This window comes from Vigna umbellata, chromosome 3 (genome assembly GCF_029865625.1).
Source record: "Vigna umbellata cultivar VRB3 chromosome 3, Vumbellata_1.0, whole genome shotgun sequence".
Lineage (NCBI taxonomy): Eukaryota > Viridiplantae > Streptophyta > Magnoliopsida > Fabales > Fabaceae > Vigna > Vigna umbellata.
This window is the reverse complement of record NC_142167.1, coordinates 18611116-18627587: the sequence shown is the minus strand read 5'-3', so window position 1 is coordinate 18627587 and position 16472 is coordinate 18611116. Positions and strand designations below refer to the sequence as shown.

The 16472-nt window shown below is 32.0% G+C and overlaps 1 protein-coding gene and 1 long non-coding RNA gene across 2 annotated transcripts; both read left to right on the top strand.

Moving 5' to 3' along the window:
• The first annotated feature begins 387 nt into the window (after positions 1-387).
• Positions 388-2938, top strand: LOC148201780 (uncharacterized). Its single transcript, XR_015784732.1, has 3 exons — positions 388-764; positions 890-974; positions 2675-2938. It is a non-coding gene; the product is annotated as an uncharacterized LOC148201780 (long non-coding RNA).
• An 8077-nt stretch (positions 2939-11015) lies between these two features.
• On the top strand, positions 11016-15346 carry LOC124832339 (PI-PLC X domain-containing protein At5g67130-like). The gene is made up of 9 exons (XM_047306524.2): positions 11016-11215; positions 11350-11439; positions 11524-11646; positions 11732-11869; positions 13663-13761; positions 13874-14177; positions 14400-14623; positions 14738-14824; positions 14965-15346. Exons 1-9 carry the CDS (start codon positions 11210-11212, stop codon positions 15154-15156), a joined length of 1263 nt encoding a protein of 420 aa, XP_047162480.1. The 5' UTR covers positions 11016-11209; the 3' UTR covers positions 15157-15346.
• Positions 15347-16472: the final 1126 nt, after the last annotated feature.

Genomic DNA, 16472 nt, shown 5'->3' with positions numbered 1-16472 from the left:
TACCAACAGTACACATTCAGAACAGAGCTAGCAAAAGTCATCAAACAGAACAGCTATAAACCTATAACTTGAAATAATTGTCGGTCTAAGAGTTCAGCCATGTAATGAAAAGCAGAGGTCGGTTAATGGTTACTTTTTTCTTTTTTAATTTTTTTTTTGCTGTTATATGTTTTTAGAAATTGTTACATGATTTTAGAAAGATAATTTTTGTTTCTATTCCTGATTTATAGTTAGATTATTAATTTTTTATATAATTACTTGATCATTTAATATAATATATAATCATTTGATTATTTAATATATTTTACTTTTATTTTATAAAATAATATTATTTAAATAAATAAATTTTTTTCTGTATTATTTTAAATTGTATATGTCAGAACCAGTAAAATTCATGCACGTATCGCTTAGTGGAATTCACGTGTCAAGAGGAAGGCTCGACACTCAGATGACGGACGCCAGGTGTCAAGCGAAGAGAATTCGGAAATCAGTTAGTGGACAACAGGTGTGGATAGATGAGGGGACGTCCATTTTGAAGTGTGAAGCAAATCTTGGATTTTCAGAAAATCTACCCCACTCTCTACATGCACCCTCTTTTCAGATTTCTGAAGAATCTCATTCTCTCCTCTTCTCTCTACATCCTCTTCATCTTCTCTCTGAGAAAACACTCACTTTCTCTTCTCCGATCACTATTCCGGCACCGTAGAAGCACTTCCGGCGTCAAGAGCTTCCAGATAAACCGTTCGGTTTGTGAAGCTGGGCTGGTAAGACCTTCTTTTCGCTCTGTCGTTCGTTTTCCTAAACATGCAAACCCAGTTCTGGGTTCGTGTGTTGATCACCATTCTTAAAATGAGCGGTTCTGATAGTGTCGGGTTTTCATTTGGTGTAGTTTGAATTGTCGAGCGTTGGCGGTAGAAGAATCTGTAGTGGTGAAATTGTATTTCTGCGTCTGGAACGTACGTTCACGCTCAGAGGTAAGGGAAACTTATTTAATTTAATTTGTATGTTGTTGTATTGTATGAACGTTCGTTAGTTGACTGAATGATTTTGATGCATGATGGTTGATATGATTGGATTGAATGAACGTTCGTTTATTTAATGAGTGGAACTGAAATATGGCTGAGTTATGTTATAATGTATGAAATATATGAAACTTATATGATATGGATTGTATGAAGTATGAAAGTCGATTATAATATGAATGTATAAAGGTATGAAACTATATGTTTAGAAATGAGACAGATATAAATGAATTCTGGATATGAAATATCTCATATGAAAGTGTACGTTCGTTACTGAACGGTCTTCGACCGTTCGGTTCTTCTGGTAAACATAGTTGAAATGAGATTCTTTCATTTAGAGAGAATCCTAGTTGAGGACGAGCGTCCTCGTGTGGTAATACTATGCTTGAGCGTTCTTCGGCCAAGCATAGTTGTATCTGGGTATCCTGTGATAACTTAATTTTTATATATATGTAATGGTATATTTTCGTTGTTCGTAAACACTACTTCAATAGTATCTGACTATATTTATCAAGCCTTTTATTATAAGTTCATTAGTGCTCGGTCTTACACCTAGCGCTCGTACTGAGTAGTGCTCGATCTTACACCAAACGCTCTTACTCGTTTCTTATATAATCTATCTGGATGAAAAATAGCGTTCGCCTAACTTCAATAGAATTTCCTTATTTACCGTGCTCGGTCATTGACCGACATTCGGATTTCTTGATGTAAACTCACATAAGCTAAATATTCTTAAGCGTTCGGTTTCTTCAGGTGAATCCTTCTAAGTATTCTTCTCTGAAAGTCTCGAAGTGTATACGTCCATTTGGTTCTGGCTTAGAGCTTTAGTATTTGGCCTAGTTCTTTCTGTGTTTGGTTAGAACTCTCAAGGGTCAGTTCATCTAATTGACTCATTTTGTAAGTAACGTCCGTTCTAGTCATTCTTGCGATATGCAGTTTGAACTCGGTTTCTTTCGTAATCCGATAGTAACCCTCTCGGTCTTATTCTATTCTGGAACTGGAGACCTCTCTGTCTCGTTCCAAGTGTTCGTCCTCGTTCTGAGTGAGGATTGAACGTTCGGTATCTGGTGTCGTTATGAAACTTTGAACAAAGATGAAATTAAAATGATTGATAATGAAAGATGAAACTGAGATTATTGATAATGGAAGATGAGGAGAATATGATATGAATGAAATTTGTTGGAATTATGAACGAGCGTTCCGGGGAGGAACGACTCATGTTTGAATATTGAATTTGTAAAGTATGACTGTGGGAATTGCTAAGCTGGTTGTTCATCTTGATGTTCCGTGGGTACTCGTCTTCACGTAGAGGAGGGTAGGCCATGTGTGGGAACGGTAGGAGGTCCTAGTCCTTAGGGGTACTTTGGACAGATAGGACTAACCTCAGGTGGCAGCTGATGAGAGTATTACAGTTACTACATCACCCGGGTGCACGAACGGCTGTAGCTACACAGATTTCATACAGTCCGGACAGTCAGTCTAGTGATAGGCTTTGTATAATACGTACGTTGAACTTATCTGGTGTTGGATTATTTGAAATATATGTTTATGCATGAATTAAATTACATAAGCTTACCCTGCGTTTCCTGTCGTGTCTGGTTTTGTACGTCCGTCATTGTCATTGCAATGATCATCCGTGTGGATGTGAGCAGAAGGAGACGAGCTGTTGGAAGAGGCGCTGGAAGAAGAAAATTTGGAAGAAATCGAAGTCAAGACCGAAGAGTAGGACATTCAGTCAATAGTCTAGTTATAGTAAGGTGGTCGTTCGATCACCTTCCCTTTTGTTAAGAATGGTTGTTCGGTATTTTCTTTTGTAAACTGTTCGGTCAGGTTTGCTTATCTTGTACGGTTTAAATTTGCAACTCTTTCTATAAGGCCGTTCGGCCATGAGTGTACGCTCGACTCTAATGTATGACTGATCTGGATTATTATTAATGTGATCATTCTATATTATAGTTTATTGCTGTATTTTTGGGATGTTACAGTGTACTCCAGAAAATATTTTAGATTATATAATTTGAAATAAAAATTAAAACAGACGTTTACAATCTGCATTAAATAATTCAAAACAATATTATAGATTGCATGATTAAAATACGATGTAATTCATGAAAAAATAATTTTAGATTACTCGCAATTCAATTTTAGATAATTTCAAATCACATAAATGAAAATGTCATATATTATATATTTTAAAGTATAGTTTCGCATTAATACATTAATTATATGACGTTAATACATTAATTATATGACGTTAATACATTAATTATATGACGTTGTTATGATGAGATATATTGAGCTTTTCTTATAAGATATTGGAGTGGAAGAAGTAATTATTAGGTGGTGGAAAAAGTCAATCAAACTAGTCCCTAAAGACATGATGTTGGGCCGTCTTAATTTCACCATGTCAACCGATGCATAATAGCTTCTATACTCCGTAAGGCCTACAGTTGGCGGCGAACTCGCTTTGGGAAAAAACGTATTAGTAGTTTCCAAAACATATTAGTAGTTTATGTTAAAAAGAAGGTTACAATTCTGAAGATGCTGTACTCATTAGTGAGCGCCTGGTTTATGAAGATATTTTTACTTCTTTTCACGAAAAAAAAATATGAAATTCATACTTATATGTGACCATATATAATATATGGTGTAACATCCCAAAATACAGTAACACCATATAGTAGAATTAATTACATTTAATGATAAACAAATCAGTCTTAAATTAACGAAAGCAAGGGTTTTGGCTGATCGGCCTTACAAGAAGTTAAATAAGAAAAACACGCTCGACATCAACGTACCCAACCAATGGTTAAAAAGCACAGATATAAACCGATCGACCAAATAATATAAAGGTCGATTCAAAAATTAGTACAATGAAACATCTAGTCCAAACAGCTAACCGAACGTCTACTGTTCGGCCTTCACTTCAACATCTACAAGGGTTGCTTCCTCCAAATTTTCTTCTTCCAGTGTTTCCTCGAGCAACGCCTCACCATCTGCTCACATCCACACGGATGATCATTGCATAAACAGGACGGATGTACAGAGACGATCGACAACGCAAGGAAGAGAACACAGGGTAAGCTTATTGAATTTAATTCAAGTAAAATCATTCATTTCATAGTATCTCAACATATCAAGTATTTCACAACATATAATTAAATCAACCCTTAACTCAAATCAATTCCTAATACTAGACTGACCGTCCGGACTGTATGAATCTGTGTAGCTACAGGCGTCCTTGCACCCGAGTGGTGTAGTAACTGTATTACACTCGACAGCTGCCACCCGAGGTTAGTCCGTTTCTTACGTCGCCCATGTTAACTTATGGACTAAGGACCTCCTGCCATTCCCACACATGAATTACTCTCCTCTACGTGAAGATGAGTATCACGGAATATCAGGATGGACCAAGCCAGCATTAGCATGCCCACAGTCATACTTTACAAAATTCCATATTCAACCATGAGTCGTTCCTCCCTGGAACGCTCGTCTAAAATTCACAACCATAGTTCACCTCATATAATGTTCATCATTTTTAATCTTTCACTTTTATTTTCATTTTTGTCTTTTTGTCTTTCAGTCCAAGTACATAAAATCACTACCTCTTTATAACGAGAACTAATGTGAGGAACGAGACCGAAGAACTTGCCCCTTTCCAAGATAAAGTAATACCGGCTTCAAGATAAATGGACGACCTATATTACAAGGCGGCTCGACACGGTCGGTCGACCCAGATGGACGACCTACATTAAGAAGGGTGGTCGACACAGATGGATGATCTGTATTGACAATGGTACTCGACACTGTCGGTCGACACAGATGGATGATCTGTATTGACAATGGTACTCGACACTGTCGGTCGACACAGATAGATGATCTGTATTAACAATGGTACTTGATACTGTCGGTCGACACAGATGGATGATCTGTATTGACAATGGTACTCGACATTATTCATTATGAGCTCTAAGTAGAAGACCGACACAACACATACTCAACCAGAATTCTTCCCAAATGAAAGAGTTCAACTATTTGAAAGGAGTTACTGAAAATACCGATCGGTCAAAGACCGTTTCGATATCGAACGTTCATTATCATAGAATTTCATACTTAAATTCAACTTACGGTAAACACATTTTTCAGTATAAACTTTCATACATTAATTTACTCATAACATAGCATAATCCATATTTTTCGTACATTGCCTCATCATCAAAATCATATAGTAAAGTCTAATATCATAGGTCATACTCAATAAAATTCATAGAACAGGCATCCGACACAGTGTAACTCACAGAATAGTCATGCATCACAGTATACCTCAAGAATTAAACTTAATAAGCTTCCCTTACCTTGGATCAGAAGTGAACGTTCTAACTCAAGGTGTTTGGTTCGTCCGCTAACAGTTCTCTACTCACACAGGATCACTTAATTCTTCCAACCCGATCTAACCATAAAACCAAGAAATACTAAGAACTCAACCCTTCATGCAACCAGGATTTGGCTTTGCATGAGACAGAAAACGTTCGACGAAGAAGAGAGACTTACCAGTATCAGAACGTTGAGGTGATCGGTTCAAAACGAAGCTCACGACACCAGGAATGGTTCTACGGTTTCTGAAACGTGAACGGAGAAGAGAAAGAAGAAGTTTCAGTAGAGAGAAGGTAGAGGTTTCTAGAGAGAAGGTGAAGAATATGAAAAGTTAGAATCTGAGGAAGAAGAAGAGTGCATGCAAAGAGTGATGCGGACTTCAGAAAATTCATTTTTGTTTAAAAACCAACGTCCGTTCTCTTGCTGCCACTTGTCTTCCACTACTGATTTAGGAACATTCCATCACGACACCTGGCAGGAAGGCAGTGAGTCTGGAAGTGCGTTTTAAATGCACGGCAGAAGGGTTTTTAGGGAAATTAATGAGGATGAGACAGAGATTAATGTCGCTCGTTTTTCTAGGGTCTTACATATGGTTCTGAAAGAATCACTAATAAAATTTTATATTTTGAAGCTAAATTACTTTAAAATTTAGACAAAAATAGAACTATTATTCTCGAGTCATTGATTGAAACAGATCATGTTTTAGTAGATAAATTAATATTCAAATAGTAAAAGAATCCTCGTATTCCCCCGAAGATAGATTATTACGAGCTATACTTGGCATTCAAGTATTCATTTTAAAGAAAACTTGTCTAGTTATAGACGACAGAGACTGAGATATTGATGTGAGATGGATCCAAAAAAAGGGGGGTTCCAGTTATAATCCAAAAATAATTCGAATATCTATTTTATAAAAATGTGAAATTAAAGTCAAAGATAAGATGACTAGGATATATAGAAATAAAGATATAGATATCGTTTGAAAATTTTTGTCTAATATATTCATAAATTTCTTCCAGCACTTTAATAAATTGGATTCAAAAGTCTAAATTCTGCATTCTAGAATATATAATTGATTTTATACTTTAGAATACACTATTTAAAATTTATTTTTTGTATTTTGGAATATAAAAATTATATTTTAGATTATAATTTATATTCAAGATTATCCAATCTAAAATATATTTTCTTATTTTTTTATTTCGAAATATATAATTTGAAATATAAAAAATTATATTCAGAACATTTCAAAAACATTTATGGTTACAAATTAAAAGAAATGACTCTATTATATATATATATATATATATATATATATATATATATATATATATATATATATATATATATATATATATATATGTGTGTGTGTGTGTGTAAGTGTTTATTTTAAGACGTTATTAGAAATTTGATATTAATTATAAATAAGATGAATTAATAATATATAAAAAATAAAAATTTAATCTCATAAATTTATTTTGTAGAATTGAGTTAAATAAATACACGTTTTAAGAAAATATTAAAGTCATTTTAAATTTTGTATAAAATATTTGTTATGTGTTCGGACCTATTCTATCATTATGTTAGACTATCCTTTAATATTTAATCTATATTTAATATATACAATTTTAAAAAAATAATTATCGACGATCATACATCAGTTAAAAATAAGATAAATATACAATATATAACTAAATGTAAATTTTACTTAGATTATGTGAATTTACCTTCTTAAGAATTTGAAAATTTATTAGTCAATCTATAAATGTTAACAATTAACAATATTTGCATCCGTACCCGGTAGTTAACGTAAGACAAATTTGAAAAACTTTTAGAAAGGCCAAGTGTTATCTTTGCTAGTTGACAAATAGACATTACATAAAATATACAATATAGTATTCATTTAATGTAGTTGATAAATTGTTTGGACTTCATTAGCACCCATCACAAAGGAGAAACTTTTTGATTAAAAGTTTTCTATAATTGGTCGCTTGACAAGAAGGAACCAAGTTGATGTAAAAAAAAATTATGGGCTAGATCAATGAAAAAACCTTTTATTTTCTCTCTGAAAAAAGAATTAGATCCCTAATTTAGTAGTACAATTATTTTTATAATATAGATGCATGTTAATTGTTAATAGCTTAGTTTTTATGAGCCAAAATATTAACTCACGGTCTGTTATCTAATAATTAGAAGTTTTTTGCCACAATTTAAACATATAGAAAGGGGTTATTGGAAAAACTACCTACTCTTGCATAGTTATTAATACGTTGAATTTTGGTATTTTTAAATTAATTGTTATTTAGTTATTTAGGGCAAGTGGCAATAAATTAAGGACATTATTAGTGGTAAGTATATAAATATACCACAGAAAGTCCAAGATCATTTTGAATTCCATTAGAGCATTCAACATCATTACAAATGTCAAAAGAGAGAACAATTCCACATCCATCCCTTCTTTTTATATTTCTTAAATTTATCTTTTAATGTTTAATGCAAATTTAATTCAATAACATTTATTTCACTTTTACCATTGTACCCCTTTGTATTTCCTTACCATTTTGTGTTTAACCTTCATTTTAATCTAAAAGCACCTTATATTCTTATACTTTAACATGCTTTAAATTAATTTGATTTCACTTTGCTCGTGCACTTAGCTGTTTTCCCTCTATCTTTCCACCTCCATTTAATTCTTAAACTACTATTAGTCTTTGGTGCAACTTAATTTCTCCACAGGCTTTTATTTTCTTTCTAATCTTCTGATAATTTGCATTCTTAATTTTTTGTTAAATTACTTTTTCTCATCAATCAGTTGAACATTTTGTAAATCCATAGCGTGCTTTGAACTGTTCTATCTTTTTCCTTTAACAATTCTTCATTAACGTGACATTATGAGATATCATGCTTTGAACTATTCTTGCTTCGGAGTTTTAAAATATTCTCCATGGCTATTCAGAGCTTTGAATATTGATTCAAGTGAGAGCAAAGTTTGAAATTATAAATCTTTTCATTTTAATTAAGTAAATTGTATCGTATAACTGCATGATCAAATTTACGCAAAAAATCGGACGATTTATTTATCACAATTTGTCAAACAGTTCAACTTTCACAAAATTACTAATAATACTAATTAGATTAGAACAAAATATGATTATCAATAATTAGACTGTGATTAGATCACTGTTAATCTAAACTTCATTATGAAAACTATGAATAAAAGTTTGAGATAATCTTTCATTTTAATGAAATGAAACCCAAAACAAACAGTGATGAGAACAAAAGTTTTAACATTAAAACATATATAATATAACAAACATATAACAAACATAGAACTATTAGAGACATCCCTTCCAATTTAGTAGTAGTAATATAATTCTCTGTCTATTACCATATCACTTTTCTGAATGTTCCAGGGAGTGCAGTTTCACTTTGAATTTTTGTTTATAGTAACTCAGATAGTTATACTCCAAATCTAATATGTAATATTATATAGTATAATAAATATATATATATATATATATATATATATATATATATATATATATATATATATATATATATATATATATATGCGTGTCGTGATTTAGTTCTTCAACTGTATAGAGAACTTGTATATGTTCCACGTAATTGTTTTTTCTTTTCAAAGAATGTTCCACGTAGTTGTTTTTTTTTCATGGTATGTTACACGTAATTTTAAATGCATTTTATTATCTTAACGTGTGCCTTTGATGTTTGACGTACGTTAACAATTTATGAATTTTCAAATCATTGAGTAATAATCAAATAGTATTTACTCTGTCAAGATAAAGTGTACTTGCTTTTTGATTTATTAAATAATTACTAGAAAATAATAATTTCACTTTGTTTCTTTACTTTGTAATCCTATCATCTTAATTTTCTTATAACCAACGAAAATGTTTTATTTTAAAATAAAGTAAATTACAAATAAATTCAAGTTAACTATTATTATAAATTTTACATTTTAATTATGTTGATATTTATCAAATTATTAAAATAAAATAAAATATAAAATATAAAATATGAAGGATTACACCAAATTTAAATTTATGATAATCATAAATAAATGAGGTTTAAAATTTTTACAAAATAATAATTATTAATAGAAAAGGTTAACACTTAAAAAAAAGAACTTTCCCAATATATTATCAAAATTTCTGCAAATCGATTACACGACAATACTAATGTACGTTTGAAAAATTTTTGGAAATCATTTTGGGAAAGGTAAAAAAATTTGTAAATTAAAATAAAAAATAGCTTCTATTAATACCAGTTTTTCTCTAACGAACTTTTAAATTTTTATATAAGTTGAATTATTTGAAATAATTATATTTGTGAAATATTCTAATAAGATTGTGTTAGAAAGAAATTGTAAAAAATGTATTTAAAAAACAGGATCAATTTTTAATGATGATTATAACCTCGTCACATCTCATTTTTTTATTTTTAATTTTTAATTTTAGATGGGCTTAATGATAGTTATAGTGCAAACCGTCATTATAAATTTTACATAATTTTTTATTTAATTTTTTTTAACGACGATGCCTATAAATCATTGTGGTTTGGAATTTTAAAAACTTTTAAAAACGACTGTTTCAATGATTATTCAAAAGTCATAATAAAAAGAACTTTCAACTATCATCAAAATCCATTTCTACATTGGTATTATAATATTATCATTAAAAAGTTATCCGAGTTAAATTTAATTTTTTGGATTTATGATATAAGACACTACTAGATAACTATCAAATTATCTATACAGATAAATAAATACAAATTTTACCTAAACTAATTTTATAATATTAAATTAAACCTAAATACAGTCTTAAAAGTATAAAAAAAATCCCTTGTAAACGCGTCATTCAAATTCAAACCATTGATTTTTTTTTTTAACGAAAGTAATTTTTATATGAGGATAAATTTTAGGAAATTATTTTTAATGCATGGTTAGGAGGACATGACTTTTACATCATTAATGAAGTAGAAGTTATGTTAAGTATGATTTGAAACTAATTATTATGAAATTAAATAAACTTGTCATACATAAACACACAAGCGTTTATAATTTGAAGATAAAACAATAAATAATTTCCAATGTATTTTAATTATATCCTACAATTCAAGTACCGTGTGACTGAATTGAAATTAAATTTTTAATCACATCAAAATTGTAGATGTCCCCAGTATTGTTAAAAATATTTTTTTTATTATTATGTAAAAATCGTCCGTTGAATAAACAAAGGCACTAAGATTTGGTCAGCATAAAATTATTTGAAACATCCAACAGGTTTAATCTTCTAAAGTTTACTCATTCAATTATTGCCCTCTCCACTAATTGATTATTATTAACAACTACAGGACCATTACTTTCTTGGGTTAAAAGAAGGCCAGGCAAAAATAAATCAGGAGAATTTAATTATAATTGTTTGATAAAGAAAATAGAAAGAAAAACTAAAAATAAACAGATTCTATAATACATTTTATTTTATTTTTTTCATTTTTTTTTCGTCACTTGATTTTCTTCTCTCTATGCCAATTTATAAACGCGTTTTCAAAACCTAATTGAAAAAGGAAATAAAAGAATGCATAAAGGCAACGCAGGAGAATAGAATAGTAAGATAGACTGCACTATAATACCTAATTGAGTTGTTGTGTAATATCAGAGCTTAACTCGTTAGTTTCCCACCCTCACCTTCCCTCTACCGAATCCACTGTCCTTTTATTCACGTAAGAACTTTCCTCTTTCAAAAAACAAGTTTCTCTGCTCAAAAACTTTCTCAGACGACAACACAACAATGAAGGTAACGAAAAGTTCTACGCTTGGTTAGCTTTGTTACATTTATATCCACATTAAATATTCAAAATATTGCTTCATCTTTTTTCTCAATCCTTTCAATTTCGCACATTAATCCATATGATGTTTCATTTTCTGCAGGGGATACACAGTAGCATTGGCATCCCTGATTTACGACCGCAGCTTGTGCTAATCGCATTTTGTCTTTTCACCTCTTCGTTCGGCTCCAAGGTTGTTTTTCTAATAAACGCTGAAATTCTAATAAAATTGTTAGATTTATTTTTTATGTTGTTGTGACTGAGTCCGAGGTAGCAGATCGGAGAAACTTGCGGGTCGGACAACAAATGCGATGCAGGACTCAGCTGCCAGACATGTCCCGCGAATGGAAATACCCGACCGAGATGTTCGCGGATACAACCCTTGCATCCCACTTCTAAGGTTAGGGGTCCTTTTCCCAATTTTTTTTTTCAGAGTTCGAATCAATGTTAATGGTTTTGGGTTTTGGATTTTGGATTCCGTTCAGGTGAATGGATTACCGTTTAACCGGTATTCGTGGCTCACAACTCATAATTCTTTTGCTCTGGCCGGAGCTAGATCGGCCACCGGTTCCGTCATTTTAGCACCGATGAACCAAGAAGACACTGTTGCAGAACAACTCAAAGTAAGATTCTCTGTCCCTGTTTTTTAATCATAATAATCTGGAAATGGGAATAGGAATAGTAATGTGCAGCCATCGATTAAACAAAACAGAGAATAGCGATTATTTGCTTGCGCTTGCTAATTGCTCAAGGATTGAACCTTTGATTATACTTAGCAGGTATTAATTTATTGATTAATTTGTAAATTCGGAATATGGCATACGACAACCAAGAAAAAGATTATACTGCCAATTTTCAAAAGGGTATCTTTTTGGGTTTCGAAATTGTCAAAGGGTGATTGCGTATATATAACTTTGCTTTAAATACTTATTAAGAAATTATAAATAATTACCTCAATTTTACATTTTATATGTAAACTATCACCATTTTATGAATTTTACTATTTATGTTTTGTATCTCATATTTTATCCATACGATATTAGATTTCTCGTAAAGTAATGACGTGTTATAAAAATAATATAAAGTTAACAAGATTGTTTTGTAAAATTTGACGCCAAAATTATGTTTTTTTTTTGGGATACATCAGTAATATGTTGGAAATTTAACCTGTTTATAAAATTTGTGAAAGTTAAAAAATATTAACGGGAAGATAGGTGAATAACAAACCTACGTGGTAAAGCTCTGAATTAAATAATAATAATAAATTTATAAAGTTAGTAAAATTTATGTTGTTAACACTTTTCTTTCAAAAAAAAAAAAATTGTTTTAAATTTATTTTAAGAGGCTTATTTTAAAAGTAGTAATCTTGACTCTCTTTTTTTTAATTTCCTTCAAACTAACAAATTTTTTTTGAAAGGAATTTATGCTTTTTGGAAGGACTATTAAGCTCTTAGGCATATCGACATGCATTGGGCGGGTTCCATCCCTTTACTGTTTTTGTCTTTGTTTGCATTAGTTTACCATGTGAACGAACGTTTTTTAATTGGTATAGTACAGAAGCCAAACTAGCCAGTAGTTTTTGGATAAAGTTATCAACTTGTATTCTACAAATTTTGAATTTGTATTGTATATATAAATTATAATTTAAACATCGAATATTTTATTTGTGGATATAAAAAAAATATACAATTATCACAAAGCATATATAGAGCTTACTTTGGGAATTGACACTCTCAACCTCCGTTTGTCTATTAGAAAATAAATCACTGCCACTCAGTTTTCCTGTATAAACAAATGGATGCTTTAAGTGCTTATTTGCTTACGGCAGTATTGATTTTAACAAATTCAATTTCAAAGTTTTATGTGAACTAATATTAATCTTAATCATATTTTTGTTAAATTGAGTAAATTAATTTTGTAACTTTTAAACACAGTCGCCCTTTTTATTTGAAAAACATAGATGGTCTGTCTGAATCATGTGCCACTTGCATAATATTTCAAACATACACTAGCTCTGTCTTGTCTTTTTTGACTCTTTTTTTAAGAGAAAAATAAAAGAGAGAAAAAGTCTTGGAGGGTTATGCATTTTTTTAACAAATAAGTAGGACACTTTAAGTTTAGGTTCTGATGTGGTGAATGAATTAATCACATTTGAATTATCCGACCGGTTAAATTCAAGGATAAAGATCTTGATGAATTTGAGAGAAAAATATGTGAAATTCAAATTGCCCGGCATCATTTGTAAATTCAACTATAATTTTGTTCCTCTAAATTTAGTGGTGTAGTGTAAAAACAAAGCACTAACATTATTAGAATTGTTTAATGTTGATGTTTTAATATACGATTATGAATCCTTTATAAATTTTGTTCACAATCTCTTTGTTTCTTGATGTTTTTTCTATTGGATCTACGACAGAACGGCGTGAGAGGATTCATGTTAGATATGTATGATTTCCTAAACGATGTGTGGTTATGTCACTCCGCCCAAGGCACATGTTACAACTTCACTGCATTTGTAAGTGCGTGGAAAGTGACCCTGCTCTGTTCAATTTATAATGTGCGACATAGAAGTTTGGTCGAAAATATTTGTCGTGTTGTAACATTGAAATTTCCATACGAATGTGCAGCAACCTGCCGTAAACGTGCTTAAAGACATGCGATCGTTTCTAGATGCAAATCCATCTGAAATTATCACCATCTTCATAGAGGACTACGTGAAATCCTCTCAGGGTCTAACAAACTTGTTCAAAGCTTCGGGGCTAAGCAAGTATATGTTCCCAGTGTCTCGCATGCCCAAGAATGGCGGAGATTGGCCAACTGTTGATGACATGGTTCAGAAGAATCAGCGCCTAGTGGTCTTCACCTCCAAATCAGCCAAGGAAGCTTCCGAGGGCATCGCTTATCAGTGGACTTACGTTGTAGAAAACCAATGTAAGTTCCCTACCTGCCTCTGCAATGAAACATGTTTTACTTCTGTAATTTGACTCAGAAGTACTAAAGATGAATTTAGTTTTAAAATTTAGCTTATACATAAATTTAACACCTTCCCACTTTAAAAGGGAAGTGATGATCTAAATTTACATATGTTTAAAGTATAACAGTAAAAACACATTTTTTCTGAATGTTGATTATTGATATGCGTGGGAATTACAGATGGAGATGAGGGGATGAAAGCTGGTTCTTGTCCAAGCCGTGCAGAATCTCCTGCAATGAACACAAAGTCTAGATCGTTAGTTTTGGTAAATTATTTTCATTCTGCTCCTAATCGAAGTCAAGCCTGTGCTGATAATTCGGCTCCACTGCTTGGCATGATGGAGACTTGTCATGATGCAGCCGACAAACGTTGGCCAAATTTCATTGCTGTTGATTATTACCAGGTAGATACTTGTCTGACTTTTTATCAAATCCTTCGTCAGTTTAATCATTAATTACTCTCCACTTAGCCTAAAAAATATTTGAAATTTATTGATGATAATAATGATGTTTTAAAGAGGAGTGATGGCGGAGGAGCACCAGAAGCAGTTGATGAAGCAAACGGCCATCTCACTTGTGGCTGTGGCAACATTGCCTATTGCAAGGTTTGTTTTCGATTTTCTTTCACCTCATGTGTAGTTACTGCTTACTACTGCATTTTTACCTATGTAAAGTAACGAAATTGATCCTATATTACGAAATGTAGAGAGATTGAACTATTAAACTGTGTATCAATGACGCGCAGGCAAACGCTACGTTTGGCACTTGTGATGTTCCTCCCATTTCTCCACCTCCACCTGCGTCAGTAACACCCTCCGACAACCAGCAGTCTCAAAATAATAATCATGCAAACGATGCTTATATTGGTAGAACAACCAAGTTGATGCAAACGGTTGTGGTGATTTTGGCGACGATAACTTTGTTGGCATGGTTATAGAATGTTATTAGCTTTGAGTAGTTTCTTGTCATTGAAGATATGCGTGCATGTATGTTGTAAACGTAGTTCAAAATGGTTCGGCCAATTTGATTCCTAGTATTGCATGGAATCTGGGTCATTCTTCATCACACGACACACTTTATGGTTGTCTTCTGACTCCTTTTTATAACACTTTATGTTTGATGATTGACATCCTGAGAAACTAATCAAAATCTTGCTCGTGAAAGCACTTCTTTCTATAACACTTGTTTCTCAAAGGTCGTTAATTTTAAGGTAACTTGTTTTAAGAATATCGTGGTAGCCATCTAACTATTGAATGGGAACAGTTCCCCTTAGTTTTTTTTGTGAAACTCATTAGTTCGTGCATCAGTTAATGTTTCCCCCAATCAGTATTATCAAGAAAACTATACTCAGTTTTTTTTTTCAGCTTACTGTTTGAATTTTAAGCTTAAGCCTTATCCTGAATTTCAAAAGTACAGTTTTTTTCTTTTTTGGCGGGGGGGGGGGGGGGGGTTCATCATCTGTGCAAGGAAATGACTATCATCGTCCCCTAAACTGCGCATACTATAACGTAAAGTCCATTATACCTTTTTTAAAACAAAAATTCTTATATCCGACTTGCATTTTACACTGAGTGCTACATCTAAAAAGAACTTCCAAAAAGTTATGCAGGTTTGCAAATGAGCATGCTGAATGTGGTAGAAACTAGGCCGCCCCAACCGATCAACAATGCCCATTATACACACAAGAATTTAAGTCAAATTTAATGAAATGAAAATTGCCACCCAAAGGATCCATCTTCAGGCACTTAGCACTTACCACGAGAGCTGGAAACTTTAATTCAACACGTATCACAAGTTAATAATCCTATAAATTGGAAAAAAAAATGAAGACTGGAACAGGTAAAGCTTCGTTTTTGTTTATTTTTTCTTTACCGCCAACCGACTTTTGTAAGACGAGGCAAGGGAGAATAGAAAGACTGCTCCTGTCACATTTTGCGAAAGAAAAAGCAGAGTGAAATGAAGTGATCACTGATGTAGGCCTAAGTAGTGGTGAATATACGGGTTTAACATGGACCCTAGTACGATAGTAGCTCCATTAGATTATAAACACCATGGAAGCAAAGATACAGAACAGGACTAGACACCAAAACGTGGATGCAACAAATTTATTAAATAACAAGTAACCTCTATGTTACATAAAAATTGATATACTATTAACTAAAAACACAACACAGATGCTAAATTAAATTAAAATACAGATATCCATATTCTGCAAGTTAGCATTAGTCAGTATAGATGCAATTAATGCCATTA

Coding starts and splice junctions, on each gene's coding strand:
- LOC124832339 (XM_047306524.2), top strand. Junction 11,440..11,523: donor CCTCTTCGTTCGGCTCCAAG/GTTGTTTTTCTA, acceptor CCGAGGTAGCAG/ATCGGAGAAACTTGCGGGTC. Junction 11,647..11,731: donor CCTTGCATCCCACTTCTAAG/GTTAGGGGTCCT, acceptor GATTCCGTTCAG/GTGAATGGATTACCGTTTAA.